At 39.3% G+C, this 24,035-nt stretch overlaps 1 protein-coding gene across 4 annotated transcripts in view; it reads left to right on the forward strand.

The window, feature by feature from the left end:
* Nucleotides 1-1,087: 1,087 nt before the first annotated feature.
* The window catches only part of THADA (THADA armadillo repeat containing), a 286,751-nt gene continuing 263,803 nt past the window's right edge, over nt 1,088-24,035 (forward strand). For 3 of the 4 annotated variants that reach the window (XR_006784399.1, XM_045827761.1, XM_045827763.1), the window contains exons 1-14: nt 1,088-2,400; nt 5,394-5,484; nt 5,773-5,867; nt 6,559-6,689; nt 7,744-7,892; nt 8,015-8,047; nt 8,512-8,560; nt 11,608-11,795; nt 14,582-14,676; nt 15,674-15,894; nt 17,261-17,967; nt 20,229-20,380; nt 21,492-21,647; nt 22,365-22,487. Coding sequence is in view for 3 of the 4 variants with exons in the window: in XM_045827761.1 (XP_045683717.1) it covers nt 5,409-5,484; nt 5,773-5,867; nt 6,559-6,689; nt 7,744-7,892; nt 8,015-8,047; nt 8,512-8,560; nt 11,608-11,795; nt 14,582-14,676; nt 15,674-15,894; nt 17,261-17,967; nt 20,229-20,380; nt 21,492-21,647; nt 22,365-22,487 (2,175 nt within the window). In the remaining variant the exon portion in view is untranslated. The remainder of the gene's footprint in view (nt 2,401-5,393; nt 5,485-5,772; nt 5,868-6,558; nt 6,690-7,743; nt 7,893-8,014; nt 8,048-8,511; nt 8,561-11,607; nt 11,796-14,581; nt 14,677-15,673; nt 15,895-17,260; nt 17,968-20,228; nt 20,381-21,491; nt 21,648-22,364; nt 22,488-24,035) is intronic. The other variant, XM_045827762.1, reaches the window with a different exon arrangement.

The raw sequence follows: 24,035 nt of genomic DNA on the forward strand, positions 1-24,035 counted from the left end.
TTCTTCCAGGAATCCTCAACCCCTGCCCTTCTTGCTTGTTTGTCCCATGAGAACAGGACGAAGTAGCTGAGTTTGGATGAATTTTTCATACTGCTATGAGATGGTCACTTCACTGCCTAAAGTCACGTATTCCTACACCAGTGTGCCACCATAGGAAAAGGACCGAGATAGTTTGGTCCAGGCCTGGGCTAGGGTAGCAGGGGCAGCTCCCACCTGACTTAAGTTGCACTAGCTTCACTCCAAGAGACTGTAGCTGTCAGTTGGCCCCCGATCCACCAGAACCACATGTGGATGTGTTGAGGGTGTGCAGACAGCTCACTACTCACTCAGGTGCTAGAGGTATACAACATAGAGGGGGGCACTGTGGCCCTACTAGGGAAGGAGTTTGCACTGTATTGAGGTTAGGAGTTTAGGGGATCACATGACACACGAAACCTACCACTTCACCCACTTTGACTTTGGCCAACTGGCCATCCTTCTTCTCTTCAAATCTGATTAAAAGCATGGACTGTGCCAAGTGCCCGGTGATCCACCCCCAAACCAAGGACTGCAGCCTAAATTCCAAATTCTCTCCTTGTGTTGGGGTCCCCCTGTGTACTTCAGGACAATCTCATCTCTTAATTTAATCATATCTGTTAAGTCCCTTTCCCCAGATAACATATTCACAGGTCCTAGGATTACTGCATGCACATCTTTGGGGAGACTTTGTTTAGTCTACCACATGAACCTCTTTTGCCCTGGCAACTTGAGATCAGCTCTTCGTTGATTGTCTTCTTTCCTGGAGTGCTACCTTGTATAAAAAGGTACACGTCATATTAGAGTTTTTCCCCTTCATCTGCCCTTGCCTGGATCAATAGTGTGATTAATCTGTCATGTATTTGGGCTATGTTTTTTTTTTTAAGTTGGCTTACTAAGAGATGTTATCTTGTATGCTATTGGATGGTGAAATTATTGTAACTCCCATCGTGAACCTGTACTAAATAATTTGCTGACAAAGACAGAACCAGTTTCTGGAGCTTAATTTTGCTGCCTTTCCCAAAACAAAAGTTATAAATACATATGCAAATATTTACGTGTACTTGGTGCAAGGTACAATGTATTTCTTAGTATTAGACCTGGTCAAAAATAATACAAAAACAAAGCTGTAGAGAAAGTGCTGCACACTCATCAGCGGAAATGCACAAGAAAGTTCACAGCACCAGTCTTAGAGCAAACACTGGCAACAATCCAAATCTCCAAAGGAGTAGAATGGGTACATGAATGTGGTATATTACACAATGGAATACTAGATAACAGTGGAATGAAAGAAGCACAGAGACTTGCTTTGATGTGGATGAATGCCAAAAGCAATACTGAGGGAAGCAAAGTGCCAGAGGAAGCGATTCGATGAATAAAGCTCAATACCAAACAAAATGAAGTATTCTATAATGATACATATACATGGGGCAAATCTACAAAGAAAAACAAGGGATGGTGAAGTAAAGTTCAGAAAAGTAATGATAAATTAAGGTAATCACTGTGACGGGAAGGTTTGGGGAACTGTAATCTTTCTCAGTTCATTTGCCAAATTAAATGCATTTAAACAAAGCATCCGCGTCTATTTCCTGGTCTTTCCTCGTCCCAGCAACTAGGGTAGCGTTCGACATCTAGTTATTTTATTTATCTTTAAAGGTCAGAATCATCTGACAATCTGCATTATCCGTGTAATATATACTCTAATTAGTGGGCAGTTCTCAAGGTCAGCATCTAGCAACGATCCGACAATAGAGCTCATTATCTGGTTGCTGAATGAATCAATGCACTTCGGCGTGAGTCAGCGTTCATACTTCTCGATTCCGTCAAAATTCTTTTCGTGGCTTCGGTTCAAAGCCTGCCCCTCCTCCTACCCTCTGTGGCAAGGTTTTGATATTGTTAGGCTCTTCGCTCCGGAGACCTGGATGCGGTTTTCTCTCCCTTTCCGCGCTAGGCAAGCCGAATGGGAGAAAGTGGAGTGTCTGCGGAGAGGAAAGCGTGTTTCCCACGCACGCAGGTGAGTGGAGGCCACAATTTAAGCAATCCGGAGGCGTCAGAGGTGGGCAGGCTTCCAATCCACGGGGTTAGCCCCAGCGCTGTAGTGAGGTACCGCGCACGCTTTCAAGTCGGAGGCTGGCCAAATCCACAGTCTCACACCGGTTCCCCGGTGACATCACGATCTTTCCGGACTCCTGAATGGGGGAAATCGCATTAGCTCAAATCTCGCGATGACTCCTCCTACGGGTCCTCTAGCTTCGCTCCCTTCGCCGCGACCCGGTAGTCGATAGAAGACCACGTTGAGAACCACCGAGACATCGTAGAACTATTACTAGCTTCCGGGACTTATCTAGACGGCAGCGAGTCTTCTCAAACGCCCACGGGCACGAGGTTTGGCTCTGAGGCATCCCGTTTGCCATACCCGCGGTTGCGCGTGACTCCCCATCGCTGGGCTCGGCCACTGTGTTAGGGGATGCCGGGTGGTTCACAGCAATTCCCGTGCTTTAGCTTCGCGAGAATCTGGTGTTGTGAAACAGACTTCCGGTCGCTTAGGTCTCCTTGGAGACAGCATTTTAACCTATTTTTTTTTCACCTGTCATTACCATGGATTCCCATAGTTCGAAAACTGCCTAGAGAGTGTTTGTAGGAGTCAGGCAGAAAGGTGTAGATGGAGTGAGGTACCGTTGAAAAGGGAAGCAGCCATGGGAATCCAAAAGGAGTATAATTTCCTGAGCATCTTCTGGCCACTTAAACTGTGCACCACGGTGGGCATGGGGTTTTCCCCTATTGGGGAGGCCTACCTAGTTCATCAGGACAAACGTTTGGACATCCATTGAGCACGCATAAGCACCGCACTTTTTATGAGTGTGTAGTCTCGCAGTTTCCAAGATTAAGTCCTGCTGGAATCTTGCTCACTATACACCAGGGAATAGTCTCCACAGTTACCTGTCTCTATCTCTTCTAAACTTTGTACAATGGTAGTTTCCCCAGGAAGTGATCCCTAATTATTTCCCTAGATCTAATGATGTCACTCTTCAAATTCTTTCCCTTGTCTAAGTCTTTCTAGCTGTGTCCGTTTTTGTTACTCTTTTCTGTTAAGTGGTTTTTCACATATCATCGCTGTATTGATGTTTGATTTGGCAAGTGGACCGTAGATCATCAGCGTCTGGACTAGCTTGTTATTTATATATAGGATAAATTTTAAATACTAGGTAGGCCACCCTTCTGCCATTAAAGGCACACATCCCTTCTAGAACACCTCTGACAAATGTTTGTTAATTCATTCATGTGTTTATTCACCTAATATTTACTAAGTAGCACAGGTACTGGTTTAGGAATTGAGAAGTAAAACAGTGGACAAACTAGATCGAAGTTGCTACCTTCATGGAATTTACTACTAGGGAACACAGACAATATATAAATAAGTCAGTGTAACTTCAGGTAGGAGTAATTGCTATGAAGAAAAAGTAATGGAAATGGTGTGTATGTGAGTAGGAATGGTGGCGTTTTAGATTAAAGCAGTCACAGCTCTTTCAGAAGGGGTTTTCCTAGAAGAGACCCAAAGGAGTCAGCCTTGTGAGGATCTGATGGAATGAACATTATCAGGATGTGCAAAACCCCTTAGGTGGGAATAAGAGCATCATGAAGAGCTGAGCTCCGGAGATGGTGAAGAGAAAGAAGATTAATTTGAGATGGAGTGCAGGGAAAGTTAGGGCCAGATTATTTAGGGCCTTGAAGGCCAAAGTCTCAAGTTTGGGTTTTATTCTAAGAGTAATTGGATCCCCTTGGGAAGCCTAAGAGAGTAGTTAGATTTTATTAGAGGTTTTAAAAGATTGTTTGGATGACTGTGAAGAGAATGGACTCTTCAGAAGCAAGGGTGGACGTGAAGAGACCAGTTAGGAGGCTATTGCAGGAGTCCCAATGAATAAGGATTCATTCAACTTCTTGTTGGATATTTCTCGTGCTAGGAGTTCTCTGGTTAAAAGGCAGCCCATTCTGGAGTTGGAACAGGCATTTCTTCCTTTGCATTGAGCTGGAATCTGCCTCCCTGAAGCTTGTACTTTTTCCTAATCCTCTAAGAAGACAAAAGAAATCCCCTCCCCTTTTCTCCTAATCAGTCCAGCAGCCATTTAAGGCATTTGTCCTAACTTCTTTTCTCCAGGCCACCTTTGGTTAACTAAGCTGTTTTCTGAAGGAGGTGCTTTCCAGGCCCTTCAGAAGTCTGGTTGGTCCTTGGAAACACTCTCATTTATTATATGGATCCTTAAGATACAGCCACCATCACTGCCCCTAATGTTCCACATGTCACCTGACCTGAGGGATGACCAAGGGATCATGTGTTCCCTTAATCTCCTTGACTTCTGACGTGCTTTTTAGCAATCTGTTGTGTTGTTGGCTCACACTGAGCTGTTTCAAACCACATGTTGAGCTGTTTTAAATTGCATTTCACCTTGCCCTGCCCCATCATGTATTTTTATATTGTTTTCCTAATTTAAATGCAGCACTTTCCGTTTATTTCTATTTCAGCTTGGTAAGTTTATTCTAGTTCATTGGGCTGTTTTTTTTTTAATCCTGATCCCATCATACAACAACACGTCCCCCCAGCACTGTCTCTTCTATAAATTAACATATAAATTCTTTAATATTTTCACTGCGTTATGGATATACACTGCTAAAAATGCTAGCTGTACCAAGAAAAGATCCCTGTGTAGCATTTCCCTATAGTGACTTCCCTCCAGACGGCCTGGTACTGTTAGTGTGTATGTTTCAAGTACATTTGTTCAGTCCATTATGAACCCTGTTAACTAAAACAAACTCTGTTCTTAAACTAAAAGCAAACCCACAAGGACAGTATGCAAAAGCTTGTCAACTACTTCGCAGAAATCAGGGTACAACGTGTTGTGACACCTGCTGATCTGTCAGTCTAAGAAGTTACTGAGGTTGGTTAGATACACTTTATTTTTGGAAAAAACATGTTGGTTTCTTTTGTTATCATTAAAATGAAGGTTTGCTGTATTTTAAAATACAAAGACTGGCTTATAGTAGGTAAAAGTAACATTAGAGTTTAGGCAATAATAAACTCTTTTTGGGATTAAAAAGTTTTCCAGAGCAGAAATCCTTAGACCAGTGGTTCTCAACCTGTAGCAACTTTGCTCCCCAGTGCACGTTAGGCAATGTCTGTAGGTATTTTTTGGTTGTCACAGCTTGGTAGGAGGAAGATGCTCCTGGCATCTAGTGGGCAGAGGCCAGGGATGTGTTAATCATCCTGCGGTGACAGCACAACAACTCAATAGCAAAGAAATATCTGGTCCAAAATGTCAGTAGTGCTGAGGTTCAGGAACCTTGCGTTATTAGACCATGCCTTAAACTCTTCTTTCATGCAGTGACTACAATTTAAAATGGTTTCGAAGAAGAAGAAAGAAATACAAGTTACTGCATTGACCATTTGTCACCAGGACCTTGAAACTTTGAGATGTAAGTGATTTCTGACTTTATTTCTTTTCCAGATTGCAAATAGATTATTTTTATCTCTGGGACATATTACCTAGTGTTCAAACTTGCCATTTATTTTTTCAGCGTTCTTTTTATTTGCTTTGGATGTAGAATTGTTTTCTTAAAATTCTACTTCAGACTAAGTCTAAGTTCTGCCTGTTTTTGGGGGGATTATAAATATTTACATTTCATAGAATGCATAACAAAAGCAAACTCATATCCATATATTGTTAAATCACTGAAGAAAATTTTTATGTGTGTGTTATGTAGCTTTGGCTGATGTGGAAGGGAAAAACCTAGCTTCTTTGCTGTTACGCTGCGTGCAACTCACCGATGGGGTGTCACAGATCCACTATGTTAAACAGGTAAGGCTGAATTGATATCGGTTCACAATGATTATGCTGTTACAAACTTTTAAAATTAATTGATAATGTTTGGTTCCAGTTATTTAATATCAATGTATCATGAAAGAATAGGTTTTTCTTTCTGCTTATTGTATAATATCCTTTTATTCAAAGTAGCAATAGAAGCCATGTTCAGGCTTCCGCCACTGTTGGAGCTGTGAATAGTTGCAGTAATGAGATAACTGCACCTACCTTTTATGGAGATACTTAAAAGATTATTTCTATTAATCTGAATGTTCAAAACTTTTTAGTAAGCACATTAAAAAGTTAATTTAAAATGTAAAGATTGTCCTTACTAGTATTTCAATATCAGGATTTATTATTTGAACTTGCAAAGTTATAATATTTTTTGGAAAGCAATTAAATAAATGTACTGTTGGTTCTTCAGTAGTGCTACGGGATTCCTCTACCTTAAGCCATTGACAGGTCTTTAATTCTCAGGGAAGGGGTGGGTTTGGAGGGTAAAGTGGAAGTTGAGGGGGAAAAGGTTAATAAATACTGAAATAGGTGTTTAAGTCAGTATCCTGAACAGTGCAGAGTGGAAAATATTTCACATTATACTTAAGAATTAAGAAGTATTTGAATCCATGTTACTTTGTTATGCTTGTTGATGTTAGAGAAAATTACTGTGACTAAATTTTTTGGGTTATAGATTGTGCCTTTACTGGAGGAGGCAGACAAAAATGGCACGTGCGATCCCGCTATTAGAAGTTGCTTGGATATTTTAGCAGGCATTTACCTTTCTTTGAGTCTAAAGAATCCCTTGAAGAAAGTCTTGGCAAGGTAAGGAGAAAAAGAAAGGGAAGCGAGCATTATACATGTTTGATTTGATTAAAAGTAACCAATATTAAACATTCTTCCCCTGGTTTGGGTTTAGACTTAGGCCTCTTTGTTTATACACTGATGTCACATTTTATTCACTACAGTTTGATAATGTGGTTTCATTATACATTAGAGCAAGTTGTCTCTTCTACAGCTTTTCTTTTTCAGAATATTTCCATTTTTGACTTTTTTTCTTCGAGAAAAACTTTAGAACAGTTTAGTCATATTTTTAAAGAATGCCTACTGACTTTTATGTAGATTAATTGATGTAAAATTTATCCATTTGATAAATTTTTGCTGACTACCTACTATGTGTCATGTGTTCTCCTAGCTACTTGTAATACAGTGAATCAAACAACCTAGAATAGAGGTTACATTCTAAGAGGAAGATAGAAAATATACAAAATAAAGAAGCAAAATATATAGGATTAGAGGGTATGAGTGCTATGAAGAAAAATAAAGCAGAGAAATAAAGCAGGGGGAGAGGGTGACCTAAGGATGGGGTGAGGGCTACAGTTTAAAACATAATGGTCACTTTAGATGTCTTTGTTCAATTGTTATTGATAGGGTGATATTTGAAATTGACCCCAAAGGGGTGAGGAAATGGTTATTGGGTATACTTGTGGGAAAAGTGTTCCAGGTGGAGGAAGTAGCATGAGCAAAGGCGTCGGCATGTTGTTGGAACAAAGGCAGGCCATGTAGCTAGAGTTAATGAACAAAGATCAAGATGAGAGGTAATGGTGGGGCCAGATGCACAGTGTCTCGTCAGTCAGTGTAGCATTTTGGCTACTACTTTGACTGGGAGGGACATTACTGGATGATTTTAGGTGGAGGAAAAACATGGTGTTTTGGTCTTATCATTTTGGCTATTCTGTTGAGGATAGTCTAAGTTATTTTCTGGCAGTATTTTGAAGGTCTAGTATAATATTCCCTCATTTGTAATGAGTCCCCTCCTTCCTTACATATCCTTGTACTACAGAGTTGTCAAGAATTTTAATATCTGCTTTTTTCCTAGCTCACTAAATTGCCTACATGAATTTTTTCTAACTGAGGCCATACAAAGTTTTACTTCTCGTCTTCAGGAAGAATTGAATACTACTGATGTATACTCTTACAGGAAAGTAATTGACAATATATCTTCATGTATGGAGAACTTTAACTTGGGTAAGCCAGCTCTTTTCTAGTGCTTTTTCTGGCTAACACCTGTCAGTACATCCTTGTTTTTAAATGATGTTAATTTTGGCCCTGAAACTTCTTACCAGTGTTATTAATTTTTTCTCTCACAGGTATAACAAGTGTTAATAATCTTCTTGAAAATGGTAAGTTCTATTATTTTATTTTATTCTGAGAGGTAACTGCTTGTATGAGTTATTTTGGAACCAGTTCTTTTAAGCTTTTTGGCAGTAGGTAGAGTACTGCAGATAACTAAGGTACATCATGTTCCTTCCTTTTAAATTTCTTTTTTTAAAAAAATATTTTATTTATTTATTTTTAGAGAGGGAAGGGAGGGAGAAAGAGAGAGAGAGAGAGAGAAACATCAGTGTACAGTTGCTGGGGGTCATGGCCTGCAACCCAGGCATGTACCCTATCTGGGAATCGAACCTGCGACACTTTGGTTTGCAGCCCGCACTCAATCCACTGAGCTACGCCAGCCAGGGCTTAAATTTCTACTTCTCTGCTATGGTGTCATTTTAGGTAACAGTGATTTAAAAAGTCTCTTGTGTTGAAGTTAAAGTTCACAGTTTTTAAGTTCTGGTTTGTCATTATGTTCTTTTCGTTTCAGTGCTTCATTTTCTACAGAAGAGTTTAATTGAAATCTCAGAAGAAAATAGGCAAGTGTTGCATGTTGGCATGCCTGTGCATACTTGTCATTATTGCACATGTCTTTGTACAGAAGGAGTTTTTAAAAAGTTCTACAATGTGCTTCTTTCTATGCCGCTCCATTAATGCTAGACCTAATTATATAAATGCATTTTTTAGAGGTTTGATATTTAATTTTTCAAAATCAAATAAATTATTATGAGAATAAATGATAAAGGGAAGAGCTCTTTCCCCAACCTGAATGTTCCTTTTTCATAGCATCCTGTTCTTAGTTTGTGGACGAAGTACTCTCTGCTATCTCTCTAAAGATAATAATGAAAGTTTTTTTAAGTTGTTTTTAAAATTTTTACACAGCCTCAGTTTCTTCCAAGTTGCTTTTTTTCCTGTTTGCTGCTGTTGGTCACCATATTTGTGCTAGAAGCTTTCCTGAGAAGTCTGGTGATCCTAGGCTGAGCACTTATATTTAAGAATGGGGCACTGACAGTTGATTTGAATCTCTGTGCATGTAGGTGTGGTTGATTGCAAGGCTTTTTAAATTAATTAAAATTTTATTGATTTTTAGAGAAAGAGAGTGACATCGATTTTTGTTGTTCCACTTATTTATGCATTCACTTGTTGATTCCCATATGTACCCCTACAGGGGATCGAACCTGTAACCTTGGTGTATTGGGATGATGTTCTGACCAACTGAGCTACTTGGCCAGGGCTTGTTTGTACATTTGATTGTGGGTTAGTTTAGTGGGGCTCTTTCTTTGGGAAACCCCTGCCTGATGTTAGTACCTTTAGGTCTTTTTGTGTGGGTAGTGGATTCACCATGGAAGAGTCTTCTAAACCATTGGTGTAATAGTCTGATTGCTGGGTCTGAAAGCTGTTGTCTTTGCATTTAGCATATTGTTACCTAATACTCCTGTTTGCAATATGGTATTGCTGCCTTATCTGTGTGTGCTCCTGTCCAGGCACCTGGTGTTTTACCTTCTCTAGAGGTAGACCAGTTGTTTGCTGGCCTGAGGGTATTGATCCAGAATTAATTTTTTACTTTTTCAACTGACTTGTTGCCTGTCTTCCCATATTCAGCCCTGCATTTACTTACCTATTTGTCAGAGAGTACCCGGTGCCCACCATTTCTTAGCCTTTTGGGCCTGCAAATTGGGTTGCTGCTGGGTTTGTTCTCTGGCTTAGCAGTCGTCTTTCTTGATTTTGCTAAGCCAGTTATCCCTTACCCATCTGCTTTGTAGCTTATACAGTTTTATTATTGCCTCATTGTCTATTTGTTGCTCTTGTGTACTTAAGTCTTTTTATGTTTTAAATCCCGTGTGTGTTGGTTTAGGGAGATTCTGGGGAAGAGTAGAAGTAATATCTGCACCCTCTTTAGCCCAAGGTCTCCTTTTTCCTTAGCAGGAAGGAGCTCCTTCTCTGTCAGCTTTTAGGCTCTTTGTCTTTTTAATCTCTTGAATGTGGGTTCTGTCCTTTCTATTCTTCTTGTTCAGACTACTTAGTATTGTCTACTTCTTCGGTGTCGGCTATCATCTCCGTACTTAGAATGTACAGATTTATCACTCTAACCTAGCTCTCTGCCCTGAGTACTATAGTAGATTTATATTGTCAGTTGTCTCTTAGACATCTTAACTGGGATGTTTTACACGTGCCTCAAATTCAATGTGTCCAAAAGAAAATTCACTGTCTTTGTCTTTTCACAACCCATGGTAACCTGTATTTATTCTCTCTGTCTCTTTGAATTTGCATATTTTAGATGCCTCAAAAAAGTGGAATATAATATTTGTCCCTTTTTGTCTGGCATATTCAATTATAATATTTTAAAAGTTAATCCATGTAACATATATCAGAATTTCATTCCTTTTTATGGCTGAAATTACATTCCATTGTAAATATATAACACAATTTGTTTATCCATTTATCTGTTGATGGACATTTGGGTTATTTCTACCTTTGACTAATGTGTATAATGCTGCTATGAACATTGGTAGGCAGACAAGGATCCGTTTAATCCTTTTTTTCAATTCTTTTGGTCATATACCTAGGAGTGGAGGGCTGGATCATATGGTAATTCTATGTTTAACTTTTTGAGGAACCACCAAACTGTTTTCCCTGCCTTACGATTTCATGTCATCACTCTGTGTTCTGCTATATTGAGAATAGACTGAGAGGAGCATGGATAGAAGCTGGGAGACTAGTTTGGAGGCTATTGTAGTAATCTGAGGGAGAGATGAGAGTGGTTCAGGCCAGGAGTAGCAGTCGGGGGTTCTGACTCTGGATGTATTTTGAAGGAAGGTAGACCCAACGGGATGGGATGAGGAGGAGAGGATGATTACAGCGTTTTTGTGGGATAGAGATCCCAGCAGGTGGAGTAGGTTGGAGTTGAAGATAAGTTCACGTAGTTTGGGGTGCCTGTTGGACGTCCAGGTGAAGCTATTGAGTGGGAAGCTTCATATACAAGTCTGGAATGAGAAAGAGAGGTCTGGGCTGGAGATACAATTTGGAAATTGTCAGCGCATAGATTATATTTTAAAGCTAGTGAGCTAGATGAGATGAGTATCAAGGGAATAAATTAGATGAGCAGAAGAGGAGGACTGGGGTCTGAGTCATGGACAGCTCTGCTGTAAAAAGCGCAGGGGGATAGGATGGCCTGGCCCGGCGTCTGAGGAGAATGGTGGTGGAGCAGGAGAAAGTCTGGGAGAGCCTGGCCTCCTGGAAGCCATGTGGAGGACGTGTATCAAGTTTGAGGGAGTGTTCAAGTTTATAAATTGTGTTACTTGTTTTAATTTGCTATTTTTACTTAAAAAAGAGAAGTAAGGGTAGTTATTGGCTGAGAAAGAGGAAAATGCTGAGGTAAGTTAAGAGTGTTTAAAGTGTCCAATAAATGTCTACACAGTTGGAATGAATGTTTATGAGACTGGAAGAGAAAGGCATGAATGTCTGCTGTAATCTAAAATTGCTTTTGGCCTTTTGATTGAGGAATGTACTATTTTTGAAGAGGGATAGAAATGCTGACATTTTTATTTGACTTTTTTTTGGTAATAATATCTTTTCTCCATTGTAGAAAATTTGCTGGAAATCATATTGTTCAGACGCAGCTGATGAATGACTTGATGGTAGGCATTCGAGTCTCGGTAACGTTAGTGCAGAAGACGCAAGGCCTCCAGGGAACTCACTTGGCGATCTCCAGTTCTCCCGCGTGGCGGAGTATGTGTGGATTGCTGAGTATTTTTACCAGGTTTTTGAATGACGGTAAGTACAAAAACATACAAATAATGATAATTGTCGCTCAGTTTTTGCTGATAATGGTATGACATATATAATACTTAACAGAGATGTAGAAATTCTCCCCTTTCTGCCCCCTCAAAGTGCAGAAAGGCCTGGGATTACAGGGTTTTAACACTTTTTCTTTCAAATGTTCAAGTTTAGCAAGGGATAAGGATGAAGGATTTTTTTAAGTGTGTGTGTGTGTGTGTGTGTGTGTGTATTGTATACAAAGAAGAAAACCTAACAGCCTTAGTGTTGAAAAGCCATGGACTTTAAATAGCGAAAGAAAATTCCTGAGAAGAAATTTCCAAATTTGGAAGGGAGATGTGAAAGGTTGGCGCTGCCCACGTGTTTCTCCTTAGCGGCAGGCGCCGTCTTCAGATGGCCGTGGTCAGTGCGGGGCAGGGCGTGGTGCTCTTCATGGCTCGTGTGTTGCTTCTGTCCACATGCACTGTACCACTGGGAAAACAGACAGTTAATGAGAAGATGTGTCTTTTTATGAGAGTATTTCAACTAATACATTACAGTGAAGTGGTAGGCTTCGAATATCACCGTTGTGTAACCCCCAGTGAATGGATGTGGGCACTGAGCACTGAGGGCCGCTGACGGTGCAGGAACAGACAGCCAAACAACATGCGCTCCTTGGAGTCCTGCTTTCGTCGTCTTCTCAAAGGGACGGTACTCAGGACTGGCCCTGTGTCTAGGCCGTCTGCCGACGTGCATGAATTACAGAGGACACAGAGACGTGAGGAACTGCACCAGGAGTAAACAAGGGCAATAACCAGATTGTGGGAAACTTCACAGGTCTGAAGGCCAGAGTTCTTCAACAGAAACATTGTTAACAAAAGGAAAGGGGTGGAGATGGTACATGCAGATTAAAAGACACTTAGACACATATCAGATGTTTAAATAATGGACCAGACTGATGCCATCAGTCTGAAAGGATAACGGTTACTCGGGTGAGAGGAAGGGGCTTGTGGTTGGGGTGAGGCACATGGGTGAGACTTTGGGGCTGGGTTCCACTTCTTTCCATGGATGGTGGGTACAAGGATATTTGCCTTCTCGTAATTCACTAAGCTGTACATTTGTTTTGGGTGGTTTTCTGTATCTCTGTTTAATGTTATCTGTATTTTATGTTACAATAAGATTAACAAGAAAGTGATACTTAACACATTAGTATCACGTAAAAAGTTATATTACTTTGTCATCCTTTACTTACCATTTTATATGTTAATGTATATATGAATATTATCTTAATTTTTAAAAAGCACTAATGGATCTGTTCAAGAGCTCTTATTTATAAAGAACAGTAACTGACTCTGGTTTTGTTAGGCTGATGGAGACAAGTAGTAATCTTATTGTTTATATGTTTTGAAGCTTGGTAACTACTGGAAGTCCTAGCTAAACTGTCCAGTTTGTCTGCCTGCCTTCCTTCCTTCCTTTCCTTCTTTTCTCTTGCATAGGATCTCAGATAGGTATTAAAAGGAAAATAAAGTTACTCTTATTAACATAATTCACAGACATCTGTTCTGAGGATATTTGCTTTTAAAAGAGAAATTTGTTAAATATAAAAAAATGACTAATTGGTGAAATGCAGAGAAGACATGATTTTAATATCAAGCGGCCTCTTTTCTGGGAAGTTGATGGCACCTAATCAGTGTTATTTGCTCCAGGATTTCAAAGCTTTGTATATCAGTAAGTATTTAGCTACAAGGAACATAAAACTGAACCTCAGGGACTTAAGCAAATGTGCCTCTCTTGTTTCCCACATAACAAGAGGTTAGGAAGCAGGTGCTCCAGAACTGCAGTAGGCAGACTGGGACCCACACGTTTTTGTCTTTCGGCTTTGCCATCTTAACCATGTTGGCTTTCACCCACCTGGTTGTGCCCTCATGGTTGCCATGTGACTGCTGTAGCTCCAGGCAGCATGTCTCTAAGTCAGGAAGGAGGACCAGTTGCATCGTTACTTTTAATCAGGAAAATTAAAAGTGCCCCCAAGCTTTGTGCTTATACCTCTTGACCCAAACCCTCTTATGGTTACCTTTAATTGCAAGGAAAATTACAGAAATAATTATCTTGCCTTTGGCTAGACACACGGATGCCTCAATCAAAGTTATAGTTCTATTAATATGGATAAAGGACAGAATGGATAATTAGTAGGTAACTTACAATAGGTATTTTAAATCCTTTCAACAGGCCAAATAATTCACCGTGTTATTTAGTATACTTTCTGACAAACCAGAGGCTAAAAGAAAACAAAAAAGATAGTAAGTTAAGATTGTTTGGGTACAGTGCCAACTATAGCAGAGTTTGTAATTAGTACTGATGCAGGCTCTTTACGCAAGCCCTGAAATCACTAAGAAAAACTAATGCAATGTAGGGGGTTGGGATGCAGAGGCATCAGTGGAGGGGAGGGCACAGGCTTTGTTGCTGCCCGAAGTGTTGGGAGGCTGCAGGTGGAGAGGAAGGAAGAGTGGATGTTAGCAAGGGAGGGGAAGGAATCAAATTTATTCAGTATTTATGTGTTGAGCATAAAAGCCTTTATGTTCATTATTCATTTCAACCTTACAAGAACTGTGTCACATAGGAGTTATATTTTCCCGTTTTACAGAAGAGAAAGCTGAGTGCTTGGGAGGTAAAGTAACTTGCCCAAGCAAGTAGTCAAGCTAGAAACTGCACCCAGGACTGTCTTCCCCTGCAGCATCTGCTCTTTCCACTGTACCAGACTATCATCATTTTTAACACATGCTGTCTACTTCCTTGCCGAACAGATGACCTCTTACGGACAATTCAGAGTACGTCTGGATTAGCTGTTATTCTTTTCATTAAGGCTATGTTTCATCCACCTGAAAAGATTCCTGATTTGGTGAGTGCATCTCCTGTTTAGAATTGTGTTTTATTGATAGTTTGACACATGTTTTAAAAATATTTTTAAAGAAGTGAATTAAAATTTATTTGTGTAGTCAGAATCTTTTCTGATAACCTTTTCTCTTACATAGAAGGCAATTCCAAAAATTTATATAAAATAGAACACAACAGTTATCTATAAACCTATCTCACAAAAGTAATCATTATCAACATTCTTTGATGTATATTCTAGTTTTTTCTAGTGCTATTTTGATAAATATGTTTTTTATTAAGAATAACCCAAATATTGTATTTTAGAGAGGAAGCATGCTAGGATCAATTTTTCAGTGAATTGGTCATATGGAAAGTATAATTTGGGTTACAATCCCTATATTTACTACTAGCAGTTAACTTTTTTTTTGAATTTTAAAATTATTTAGTTAGTTAGTTTTAGAGAGAGGGAGGGAGGAAAAAAGAGGTGGAGAGAAACATTGATGTGTGGTTGCCTCTCGTGCACCCTCTACTGGGGACCTGGCCCCCAACCCAGGCATGTTCCCTGACCAGGAATTGAACTGATGACCCCTGGTTTCACAGACCAGCACTCAATCCACTGAGCCAAACCAGCCAGGGCTAGCAATTTCTTCTTTACTGTGTTATCTAGAAACTTATTTTAGCTCTTTGCCTGACTTTATGCAAAATAGGTATGTACTGTTCTCTTAGGTCACACAAAGTAATTATTGGATAAAATTAAAAATTTTCTAAATCATTTCTTAAAAGCATTAATTAAGCTCATCTACCCGCAGGTGGCGATGTGTTGTGCTCTGCCCGCAAAATGGTTCATGGACTTAGATTTTTTTTTCCTATGATAATTTTAACACTTGTAGCTTTTTTACCTTTAGGTTCATTTATTTTTCTTGGGATGTTTTGGTGAAAAGATAGTTTTGGATTTATACTTTGAAATATCTCTGAAAAGTTTTAGAGCCTTTATATGTATTAGCCCTGTTACATTTTTTCAGATTAGTAGCTTGCTCCTCCGTTCAGTGGACCGTGCGAGCATCCCCGAGTGGTTTTTGAACTCCTGCAGGAGCCTTTGCTGCGCTGATGTGTCCGAGTCAGCTCTCTTGTTCCTGTGCCAGGGGACACTCACCATGCTGGACTGGCAGAATGGGAGGATGGGCCCGAGCGGGGAGGCTCTGCTCTTGGACACTGTGCGTGTTTTGTTCACCTTGAGTTCGCAGTGAGTTTTGATACTACCATCTCATATTTTTTTTGCTTGTCAGACATTTAAAAGGTGGCAAGTGAGCCAGTGAACTTAGTAATTCAGGGAAAAGTGGCGAGGATAATCCTAAATTAAAAGGAAATGAAGTAGATGTGAAAGTAGAACAAGAAAAAATGGGATAATGGGAGAAGGTTACAGAAATTATTCGTTTAGGTTAACCTGTAGTGAATGTTTCTTTCTTTCTTTTTTTAAAAAAAATTATTTATTTATTTTTAGAGAGAGGGAGGGAGAGAAACATTAATCAATTGTCTCCTGTATGCCCCCAACTGGGTACCTAGCCAGCAACCCAGGCATGTGGCCTACTGGGAATCGAACCAGTGAACTTTCGGCTTGCAGGATGACTCCCAACCCACTGAACTACACTAGTCAGGGCTGTAGTGAACATTTCTAAAATTAATTTTAATATTCAGTCTCCAATGTTAGCATTTAACTGTAAAAATTCTATATATATAGCGCTTTGTAGTTTATGAACAACTTCATTAGAGGTAATTCAATGTGATCTTCACATGTCTGATAAATAAGATAGGAAATCTATTTTGTTGAATTTGTCTAATTTGTTGCAAGTGAATGCTTTAGGAGAGTAAGTGCTTTAACCTAAGAGCGTATTGCTAATAAGCACCTGAGCCAGAACTATAGCCGGGTCTCTTGACTTCACTGGGTTGTAGTTTGTGCTTTTTGGTGTTTTTGCCATAATGCCTGAAAGTGTTCATGTGCTTAACATATCAACCATGGATCCAGTGTGATAATAATGAGTGTGTAGATAAAGGGAGAAAACTATAATGTTCGAAGATAAGCTTTACATGTTTTCCAGTTTATATGTATTTTAAAATTGTACATATTTTTAAATTGTGCATATTTTAAAATTTATTCTTCATTGTATTATTTTATAACAGATTGAGGTATAATTTACAGGGGTTTTTTTGGGGGGTATATTCACAGGAGGTTCAACTATCACTATAATTGACTTTAGAATATTTTCATTACCCTCAAAAGAAACCCTATTCCAACTAACTTTTCCCAACCCTAGCTGCTCAGTATATTGTAAAATACCTGTGAAACAAGCATCACAATCAAAATAATGAACATTTTCATCACCTTCAAAGGTTTCCTGTGTCTTTTTTTGGACTTTCACAAGATGAATAGATTTTATATAAAAGTCTGAAATCTGTTTTGGCCTTATTTCTAATTTTTTGTTGTTGTAAATTTAGTAGTGATTAAATATTCTCCTCATTCTTTGTGTTTTGTATTTTTAAAGTTTAAATGATTATAAAATGAAATTTCTTTTACTAGTCACTTTAAAATAACATGGCTCATTTTTCTTCAGGATCAAGGAATCAGCTCTGGAAATGTTTCTCTCTAGAATTTTGGCATCTTGGACTACCTCGGCCATATGTGTTCTTGAATCAAGTTCCTCAAGCCTAAAGGACAGTCTGAATGGGAATTCAAGCATAATTAAGAGACTTTTGGAGTATGTCTATACCCACTGGGAACATCCGTTGGATGCTTTGAGACACCAAACCAAAATCATATTCAGAAATATTCTCCAGATGCACCAGCTCACTGTCAAAGAGGTGGAGCTGGACAAGTCAGATTTGGCTGCTGATCATTTCATTTTTGAACTGACTCAGAGTCTTCTGCGATTGGAATGGCATATTAAGGGAAAGTACATATGCCTTGGTTGTTTAGTAGATTGCATAGGAGTTGAACGTATTTTGGCATTAGCTAAAACTATTCCATCGCAAATCTTAGAGGTGATGGGGGACCAGTCACTGGTACCTTATGCAAGTGACCTCTTAGAAACCATGTTTAAAAATCATAAGAGTCATTTGAAATCCCAGGCTGTCGACAGTACTTGGATTGATAAGTGGCATGAGACTTGGGTTTCTCCTCTCCTTTACATACTGTGTGAAGGAAATCTGGATCAAAAATCTTATGTGATTGATTATTACTTGCCAAAATTATTGAATTGCAATCCTGAAAGCTTAAGCTACATGGTAAAGATTCTTCAGACTTCTGCTGATGCTAAAACTGGTAAGAAGGTGATTTTTTTTTGTTTTAGTAATTTCTAGTTAGGATTTTTAAGTGTGTTATCCAGGCAGATGTTGACTATATTCAAATTTAAATGTCATCACTTCTGCGAATAGTAAAGTAGGATATTAACAATAGGGATTTCATATTGAAACCAATGTTACTGTGAATAGCTGAATAGAGTTTTTTTGCTGGAGTCATTTCTATAGGCTAAGGATTGATTCCAGTTATGATTATGAGGTCTATTTTATTATAGTAGTCCCTCCTTGTGTCCAGGGGATACATTTAAGACTCCCATGGATGCCAGGGGGTACATTTAAGACTCCCATGGATGCCTGAAGGTAGCTATGGATAGTACCAAACCCTATATATACTGTGTTTTTTCCTTGCATACATACTTTTATAAAGTTTAATTGATAAATTAGGCAATTTCACAGATAGAAAAGTCATTTTTACTATAGATTTTGGCAACACCAGCATACAATAATTTTTTTCCTATCAAGTTGGGAAGTTTCACTTTTTTGCCTAAACACCTTACAGCTTCCCTTTGGTGTACCCAAATTGCCAGCATTAGGACACTTTGCTTTGGGGCCATTATTAAGTAAAATAAGGATTACATGAACACCAGCACTGGGATGCTGTGACAGTCGTAACTGAGTTGGCCACTAAGTGACCAGCGGGCCAGAAGCGTGTACAGTTTGGATACGCTGGACAAAAGGATGATTCAGGTCTCAGGATGGACAGAGTGGGATGATGTGAGACATCTTCACACTGCTTAGAACAGTGCGCAGTGTAAAACTTGTGATTTGTTTATTTCTGGAATTCTTCATGTAATATTTTTGGGTCACAGTTGACTGTGAGTAACGAGCTGGAGAAAATGAACTGTGGATAAGGGGTGACTACTGACTTGGGTTTTAATTTATTTTACCAAGTTCTCATTTGTTATTTGGTTGTCAGACTGGAGTAAAAGTGTGTGTGTTTTACATAATTTGCTTATTGAAGTGATCAAAACAGTAACTAAAAGCTATTTTAGTGAAGTTAAACAGGTAAATTGGCAGTGGCAAGTTTTTGCCTCTGGGAAAGAAACAAAATGTTTAGAGACATGACCCCAAGAAACAGTTGTCTGTAATAATTTAGAGTAGGGGTAAACATTCCATGGAACTTCAGGAGCCCCGAAGGAGTCACTGCATTAAAGCATAGTATAGTGATTAATATATAAAATTATGATCCTGACTCATCATGCAGACCTTAACGTTATTGTATTCTGTTTAACAAAGCAGGAATATGGTACCCTACATCACATTTTAAGAATATTTAAAACTAAAATAATTTAAAAATTTTCAGTACGTCAAAGAGTAGCTTAAGAGCTGAAAAGTCTGATTCCTATATGCAAAAGTAAGTCATTGTTTATGATTTTTAATAATTATTCTTACCTTGTTGAGAAGCCGTTTGAAGGTCAGTATTCATGAATCTGTTCTGAAGTCAGGCAGGATTTGATTGTTTGTTTTTAATATTTTATTTATTTTCAGAAGGGAAGGGAAGGAGAGAGGGAGAGAAACATCAATGGGTGGTTGCCTTTCGAGTACCTGCTACTGGGGACCTGGCCTGCAACCCAGGCTTGTGCCCTGACTGGGAATTGAACTGGCGACTCTTTGGTTCTCAGGCTTTCACTCAATCCACTGAGCCACACCAGCCAGGGCAGGATTGATTTTTATATCAAGGTGCTCTGTGAGCCAGAGCTCCTTGTCTGCTTAGTAATGGCTGATGTCCTAGCCTGTGAAAGCATCATGTTCTTTGTGATTCTCCTTTTATCTTCTTTACTAGGGGGGAATATGCAGGGAGGTTCAGTGTTTGTTTTTAGAGAAATGAAACACTGAGTGTTTTTCCTATTTTTGGCTGAAAGTCAGTTTAGTTATTTTTATTGTTTCAAACATTTCTCCACCTGATATTTTTTTCTGATTCACTTGCTAATTTGTTTTTGAATGGTCAAGGGAAATGTAAAAATACTAGCAAAAAACTATGATTTTTTAAAAAGTTAACAGTAAGAGGATTATGCTTATTTCAAATTATTGACACTAATTGTTAAATCTTTTAAATAATTATTTTATAATAGGAACTTTAACTTATGCTAGAATTCAGTTTAAAATATGATTTTTATTTTTTTAAAATTTATTATAAACATTAAAATTGTAGTTATTATTACATAGCACAATACTGGTCTTTGTTATTGTACTTTTGAAATGAGCAATCTTTTCCATCCTTAGGGTCTCATCATAGTAGAGGGGCTCTGGGAGCTTTGATGGCATGTCTGCGAACAGCGAGAGCTCATGGACACCTTCAGTCTGCAGCTGATGCCTGGGGGAATCTTGTGTCCAGTGCAAAAATAAAGCAAGGCTTAATTCATCAGCACTGCCAGGTAAGTCAACAGAATACCTAGGAGTTCATGCATGCACTAGATCCCTGATTTATTTTTCATTTAGCAGTTTAGTATAGAGGCCTCTGTTACGCCCATAGCTATCTTAACGGGTCCATAAGGATGATGAATAGAGAATGAAAAGTGAAGACCATGTACTTAGCTACTTAGAGTTTAGTTGAAGGAATAAGAAAACCCGCATAAAACAACTAGAGACTCTTAGAAGAAAATACAGGTACAAGAATCCTTTATGTGTAAGGACTCAGGAAGCTCAGGAGAAGAGACTGATTGGAGCTCTGGTGGCTGATCAGGGCAGTGCTAACTGTGGTTAGAGGAGAGGAAGCACCGGAGCCCCACAGAGTGACAGACAGGACCGGAGAATGACTGAACGAGTGGTTTGGCAGGAGTGGAGTGTTCGTCTGTGTTAGGGAAGCCTCTAGTCCTAGGCTGAAGGCGTCGGTTTTCATTCACTTGGTAACTGGGAACCGCTTCCAGCAGTGAGGTGGAGTTAATGCAGACAGAGGTGAGTGTGCAGGCTGGGAGCAGAAAGAAAGCAGGAGACTGGTCAGACTGCACGACAGTGATCCGAGAGCAAAGTGACGAGGTCCCGGGGTGGGGTGGCCACTGAGAAAGCGAATGAAGTGGACCATTCCTGTGGGATAAGAATCTTTAAGACTGTTTAATAAATATCCAATTTACACATTTAATAAAGTAATTTCATAGAAAATAACTTTAGGATCTTTGGGATTAGGGCACCTTTCTGAAGTACACATGGGTAAACAAAGGCTTACTGATTTTTTTCCCCTTTGGTAGCCTGTGTAAATAATTAACCATGTCGAGTGGTTTAGGCTTTGCTTATTTCATTGAAAAATTAACATTTTACCTGGCTGGTGTAGCTCAGTGGATTGAATGCAGGCCGGCGAACCAAAGTGTCCAGTCAGGGCACACGCCTGGGTTATGGGCTATGTCCCCAGTAGGGGGTGCACAAGAGGCAACCACACATTGATGTTTCTCTCCCTCTCTTTCTCTGTCCCCCTGTCTCTAAAAATAAATAAACTCTTTTTTAAAAAAGAAAGGAAGAAAAATTAACATTTTATTGCTTGATGTGTTTTAGGTACGGATAGATACATTAGGCTTGCTTTGTGAAAGTAATCGAAGCACAGAAATCGTTTCCACCGAAGAAATGCAGTGGATTCAGTTCTTTATCACATACAATCTTAATAGTCAATCTCCAGGAGTGCGGCAGCAGATTTGTTCTCTTCTTAAAAAGGTAGAGTTTTTCATCAGAAAGCATTGGAATGTGTGAACTTTGCTCTTGAAATGTTTTATCAAAAGAGCCCCGACCTTGGGAGTGAGTGAGAATAACGGTCACGGGCTGGGAGAGCCGCAGCTCTTCACAGTCCTTCTGTGAGCGGTGCCGTGCTCCGGAAGAGGGGTGTACGTGTGGGATTCAAGTCCGCAGTGAAAAGTCTTGTCATTTTGGTGTAATAAATCAAACTGGGCTTTTTGAAAGGGAAAAAAATTTAGTGATGAGTTTTTGTGGTGTGAGTTATCTTAAGAAACTTTGTTAGGAGAAGGGAGGATGCCCTTGTATTTTTATAGTTTCGCGAAGCACCTCGTGAAACAGTCATTATTGAATAATTCAACTTGAAATAATCATGTGACACATTTATGGAATGAAGAATTGTTAGAGTATAGAAGTAAATATATTATCTTTAGTTAGGTTCAGGATGACCTAAAGGAAACAACTGTGATTTAATGACTTGTGTTCTGGTTTGCAGTAATATGTTGGTTTTGGTTTTTAAAATATAAACGCTAATTTTCTATCAGAAAGAGACACTGTGTAAACATTAAGAGTTTAAAAACCAGTATTTTCCTTGCCTCAAGTTTTAGTGTAAAGAATTTAGAAAGTGTTTCCTTTGTCTTGTAGGCTGACGTTGAAGGTTCACATGGCTCACATGTGCTTCATTTTTCTTTTTCTCCAAAGTTGTTTTGTAGGATACAGGAGAGTTCTCAGGTACTTTATAAACTGGAACAAAACAAATCCAAACACGAACCAGAGAATGAGTTAACCAAACAACACCCTTCTGTTTCTTTACGGCAATATAAGGTAGGTGATACACTTCTAGACATATGGATTTGTAAGAAACCCAAAACAATGAATGAACATTATTATGAACATGCATTAAAAGGAAAGAAATGGAAGTCTCCTGGTAAGTAGGGCTTATGTGTTGTGTCCTTCAGGCTGGGTTCCACATATTCCTGTTGGTGCTTTTGCACTTCTCTTGAGGCAGACTGAGCTGTGGAACCAGTGCTGGATTTCAGATCTGTTGGAAAATGATATTAATGAGTTGTCCTCAATAATTTACAGCTTCTGTGGGCCAGGTGAATTTAGTCCTTTAACCAAAAGGTAATTGCTGGCCCTGAACTCCTCCATACCTCCCTGGGGTGGAAGACGGCTGTGTCTGGGCCTGCTTCTGTTATACTGTGATACTCAGTGGCTTGATGGGCTCCTGGCCCATGGCCCAGCTATGGAGGTTCCTGTTTATCCCATTTTGGGGAGAGCTTGAAGACTAGGGTAGGGTGACTTTTAGGATATTGTGTTAATGGGATGGATGGAACCTCAGATATAGAAGCCCCAGTCTGGGCCAGGGCTTATCTTGACAACTTTAATTTCTGTCCATCTAGACAGAATGAGCTTTTCACCACCGGTTTCTCACTCCAAATCTAGTCTCTCAGAAGTAGACTCTAATTTTTCTTCTAAGACACAGGTAGAGGACAGCATTCATCTATTTTATTTCATTTAGGGAAACAAGTGTAATAAATTGATACATTGGAGCCATAATATACTACCTACCCTAAACATTACAGATGGGTCCTAGGTTTCAATTTTGTAATAAAAGGTAAAAAGTCATCTGAAGAAGAATATTCTTATACAAAGGCTGAACTCAGCTTTGTTTTTGTAGAATCCCAACAATGAAGATTAGAAAAGTACAATCTAGTCCTAATTCTGCTATTAACTAGTTGGCTTCCTTTATGAATCTATTCAACTGTAAGTGGGGTTAGTAACCTCCATGAAAAGGGTGGTTTTGAGGATAAAGTGAGAAAGCTCTTTGAACCTCTAAATCACTCCAGAGAGCCTTGCTGGGAGTCATTAAAAGTGATTAGAGTATATACTGAGCACTTACTGTGTGGAACAGTTATGTTTTAGCCTTTCTGGGGTCTACGAAAACACATCTCTTTTGCTTCTTTTTGCAAGGGGTAACGTGATATTTTCTCTGAATTAGGTACTTAGAAACACAAAACCAGTTTTGTGGATTGACGTTCTGGATTTCTGTGTGTGCGTGTTTTCTTAGCTGTGCTTATGGATATATATTTTTTGACGGCTAGTCTTTAGAGTCTTAATCTGAGTCAGTCTCGTGGTTCTTACATTTTCTCCCAACCGTAGTCGCCTGTGGCTTTGGAGGTTGCGACTTTGGCATTATCTTGTGAACACCAGCGTGACAGTGAGTGTCGTGCACAGTGTGTGGTAGGCCCAGAGCCCGTTGACAGACTGAGCAGTGGGGAAGAGAAGAGGCCGTTATCTGGAAAGGATGTTCTTAGTCCAGTGAAGGAGGTTATTTTATAACTGAAAAACTGGTATTAATAGCTAGAGTAC

Source organism: Phyllostomus hastatus, unplaced genomic scaffold (genome assembly GCF_019186645.2).
Source record: "Phyllostomus hastatus isolate PE091 unplaced genomic scaffold, TTU_PhHast_1.1 phas_scaffold_78, whole genome shotgun sequence".
Lineage (NCBI taxonomy): Eukaryota > Metazoa > Chordata > Mammalia > Chiroptera > Phyllostomidae > Phyllostomus > Phyllostomus hastatus.